General features: G+C 52.2%; 1 protein-coding gene across 1 annotated transcript in view; it reads right to left on the bottom strand.

The window, feature by feature from the left end:
• The window catches only part of RASL12 (RAS like family 12), a 36,539-nt gene that overhangs the window by 30,664 nt on the left and 1,670 nt on the right, over positions 1 to 4,205 (bottom strand). The window contains exon 2 of the mRNA XM_006141722.3: positions 3,296 to 3,352. Coding sequence (XP_006141784.1) covers positions 3,296 to 3,352 — 57 coding nt within the window. The remainder of the gene's footprint in view (positions 1 to 3,295; positions 3,353 to 4,205) is intronic.

The following is a 4,205-nucleotide window of genomic DNA, read 5'->3' as shown; positions in this document are numbered from 1 at the left end:
AGGGAAGGTTCTGGTCCCACAGTTTCTGCTGTTGCTGGGGTCTGCAATGGGACAGTGGCTGGGATGTCCAAGTCCCTCCCGCGTGGGACACGACCTCCGGAGGAGGGTATTGGCTTCCCGGGATGTAGAAGGGGAGAGTGCCTGCTGTCTCTAGCTCAAGGTGAGGGGCGGCTGTCTGGGTGTTGTGAGAGACCAAAGGCCGAGGGGACTAACCACTGCCAGGCCCAAACTGCAGTTGACCATGTGGGAGTTCATGCCCCCATCTGACCACACATTCATACCAAAATTACTCATGACCCGGTGGGACCCAGCACGATGAGAAGATACTGGATTGCCAGAAAAAAATACAGGATACCCAGTTAAATTTGCATTTCAGATAAACAGGGAATAATTTCTATCAGCATGACCCACACAGTATCTGAGCAAGCAGGGTGTGTCTTGTGAGGCACCGTCTTTGGGAAGCCTCCAGTGCCTTCCCAGGCAGCCCTGCCTGCTTGTGTGCTATTCCCTCCCATCTCCTCCTGCCTCCCCTGTCCTCACTTCCTCCTCCCCATCTCTGATCCATGCGTGGGCCTCCGCGGCCAGCACACCACGGCATCCGGGCTACTACTCTCAGCTGCTGGTCTCTGTGAAGTGGAGGGGCTCCGCCTCAGACTTGCTGCGTGACCTTGGCCCGGAGTCCTCAGCTCCTTGGGCCTATTTCTTCTACTATAGCATTGAGGGATGGTGGCAAGGTTCAGGTGGCCAAACGAAGATGTGAGGAACAAACCCCTTAGGGACTATCAGCATACCACCTGCCCTGCGCCCCCACCTTCACTGGGACCCCCCCTCCACTCTCTCTGATACCTTGGCATTCTGTTTAGAATCTCCTTGGAAGAAAGGACTCTGCTACTTAAGGGAAACATTTTTTAAACCAAAGGACTCAGTAGCCCTGAGGCCTCTTGCTGCTCAGACGCTGAGACTCAGTACTCTGCTCCAGCTGGACTGGGGCTGCTGGGTGCTGGCAAGCTAGGGACTGTGGTGGGGCTGCTGCAGGGAGTGCTGCGCTGTGGGGCTGCAGCCTAGGCCACAGAGCCCTGGGTTTCCTTGGAGGGCCCTCAGGAGTCCCCCAAGTGCTTTATTCAACTTTTATGACTGCAGGAAATAATCCAAGACTGCAACGTCCATTGTTTTGTAGTCGTTGTTGCTATTTTTTTGTGTGAGAGAGAGGTTTTTGCTATAGGGCACATGTGCTCACTGGAGAGACAGAGACAGAAAGAGAGAAAGTGAGAAATCACTCCCTGGGGGGATGGCCACGCTACAATTCCTTCTCCTCTATTCTCCTCTTGGGATTTTGGGCATGTACGCACACGTACGTGCCCTGCATGTGTTTTAAGCCACTGGACTCAGGACTCGAACTGTGGTCAAGTACCTGTGAGCCCAGTGATATAACCGTTATACTATCTGCTGGTCCCTCCATTTTCAAAAGCTTAAGATCCCTGAGCCCGTCCTGAGCCCTGGTGGTTAAGGAGGCTGGATTTCCCCATGGTGGACCACACAGCTGGGTCCCATGTTGGGGGCTTTGAGAAACACACAAGACAGGTATGCATGCTCGCCCACACTCCCCAAAGGAGGGAGAGTTGGGGATTGCGGTGTGGCCACGCCCCATGGAGAGTACTTTCTCCTCTCCCTCTCTGCCTCTCTCTGGTGAGTGCACAAACCCTTTCGCAAGGGGGAAAAAAAAAAGCTAAGATATCCAGACACTGCATTGTTCTCACTGGACAGTTTATGATAAACAAATTCTATAAATGTGAGCTTTTAGCGACAGTTACTCAAATAAAATTCTACTTTTATTTGTTTTAGGTTTTCGGGTTCCTTGTAAGAGGTTATTTTAGAAACAAGTCCTGCTGCTAAAAATAATTTTCAGAAACACTGATCTGATTAACCTCAGGCCATCTCAGCCCCGTGCATGGGGAGCCGTTGGAGAGGCTAAGGAAGGCGAATATGGGCCGCGTGCTCACTGTGGGCCAAGCCCTAGGTGAGGTCTCGTACATCAGTCATTCCTGAACCCTAACGGTAATTCCCGGAGACGGGCTTTTTTTTTTTTTTGGAGAGATTTTCACTGGAGGGCGCGTGCGCTTGCCAGACAGACAGAGAGAGACATAGAGACAGAAAGCGAGAAATCTCCCCCTAGGGGGGATGGTCACGCCGCAATCCCTTCTCCTCCATTCTCCTCTCGGGATCTTGGGCACGCACGCCCGGCGTGAGTTTTAAGGCACCGGGTCCGGGACACGAACCGCGGTCGACTATGTGGGAGTCCAGCGACATAGCCATTACGCTAACTGCTGGTTCCCGAGACGGGCTTTTCATGAGCATTTTCCAGGTGAGAAAGCATTAGCTGGGAGAGGTCGGGTGGCAGGCTCAGTCTGCACAGCCACTACGTGGCAGAGTGAGGATTCAAACCCAGTCCTGTGAGATACAAAGCATCCCTTTTTCTTGCTTGCTTGCTTACTTTCCTCCTTCCTTTTTTTTTTTAAGGTTTTTGCCATGGGGTATGTGAGCTTAGCAGAGAGACAGATAGTAAGTGAGAGGGAAAGTTAGAAGTCGCCCCCAGGGGGATGGCCAAGCTACCATCCCTTCTCCTCCACTCTCCTGGGATTTGGGGCACACTCGCACATGCGTCGGCACCACTAGACACTACGTAAAACGTCTTGTCCAGCTTTTCCAGGAAAGAACGCTGAGTGCGCATCTGGAAGAAACCTCTTCTTTGGTTGTGAACATCCTGTTGTGTTTAATGCATTTGATTATTATTATGATGATGTTATTATTCAGTTTTGCTAGAGGGTCTGTGTGCATGCTAGAGAGACACAGAGTGAGAGAGAGGCAAAGCGAGAAATCACTGCCCTCCTCCCCTGGAGAATGGCCACACCACAATCTCTTCTCCTCCAGTCTTCTCTTGGGATTTTGGGCACACACACATACACACACCCGGCATGATTTCCAAGCCGTCAGGGCTGGAACTTGAACCATGCAGTCTGCCATGTGGGATCCAGCACCTTAACCTCCACACCATCTAATGGCTCTATTTTTGTTTTTAAAAAAGTCCCAGCATGCCTTGTTGGCCTTGGGCACATTAGCCTCTCCATTCTCTCAGTAGGTCAGCCCTAAGTTGTCTAGGGTGGGCTGTGCAAGGGTGTTTCTGGCACGTAAAACATTGTTCCCCATGGGCCAAAACAACCTGGTGGCTCCTTCCCCCCCCAGGTGTGCCCACCATGGCCCACCCACAGGGAAGGCACCGGGAGGAGTGGTTTCTTACCCAAGTTCGGGTCATATTCGCTGATAAACCTCCTGGTCAGAAACTTCACAGTCAGGGCTGCAAGAAGCAGAAAGAGGCTGGCTCAGTCCCCCTTCGACTGGCCCCCAGAGGCCCGCTCATTTTAGGGAGGCCTTCTCTAATCTCTGCGTTCCCTGGCTGACACCAAGCTCAGCTCTCTGGGGGAAGCCTGAGGCCAGGGAGTAGAGGGTTCAATTTCAGAGGCTCAGAAGAAACCAAAAACTCGAGGAACAGATTTCCTCTAATTGCATGGGAGGAATGGCAAGAAAAGCAATACCAAGCCAGCCCACAGGGTGTTTGTGAAGACCCGAGCTCAGAGGTCAGGACCCACATTGCAGTTACCGCAGGGTCAGTCTGGTGACACCACAACTGAAGCGAGACAGAGCCCCTCTGGACAAGTCACAGCGACCCTGAAGGGGGGGCTCTGTCCCAGCTCTGGCTACAAGCTGACAGGAAGAGCACTGTTGGCCCGTAGGTCATTCTGGGAAGGGTATGGACCCCAGGTGACATCCAGGCGGTACGTGTCCCCAGTGGACATCTGCCAGCCCCAGTTCTTCACATCTCTGCACTCACTGTGGGTGTCTCAGCAGGGCGGCAAGGCTCTAGAATGACACGCTCCCCATGGAGCATTTTGAGAGGTCTCTGATTTTATTTGGAGTTTAGCCACATAAAGGCAAGAGCCAGGTAGCTATTACACCGGACTCTAAGGTGATGCCACATTGCTAGGGAACTCCTTAGAACTCTTTCCTGGGATTCCTAATTGTGTCCTTTGCAAGCTCTTACCCAGAGGATATACATTGTTTAAAACTGAAATGTTTTTCAGCCCTGGAGTCACTGGCTACCTGCACCAGTGACAGAGCTAGTTTAACAATCTGACTTTGAAAGGAGGGTG

Source organism: Tupaia chinensis, unplaced genomic scaffold, assembly GCF_000334495.1.
Source record: "Tupaia chinensis unplaced genomic scaffold, TupChi_1.0 Scaffold000063_1, whole genome shotgun sequence".
NCBI lineage: Eukaryota > Metazoa > Chordata > Mammalia > Scandentia > Tupaiidae > Tupaia > Tupaia belangeri.
The sequence above is the reverse complement of the archived record's forward strand: the minus strand, read 5'-3'. Positions and strand labels throughout refer to the sequence as shown.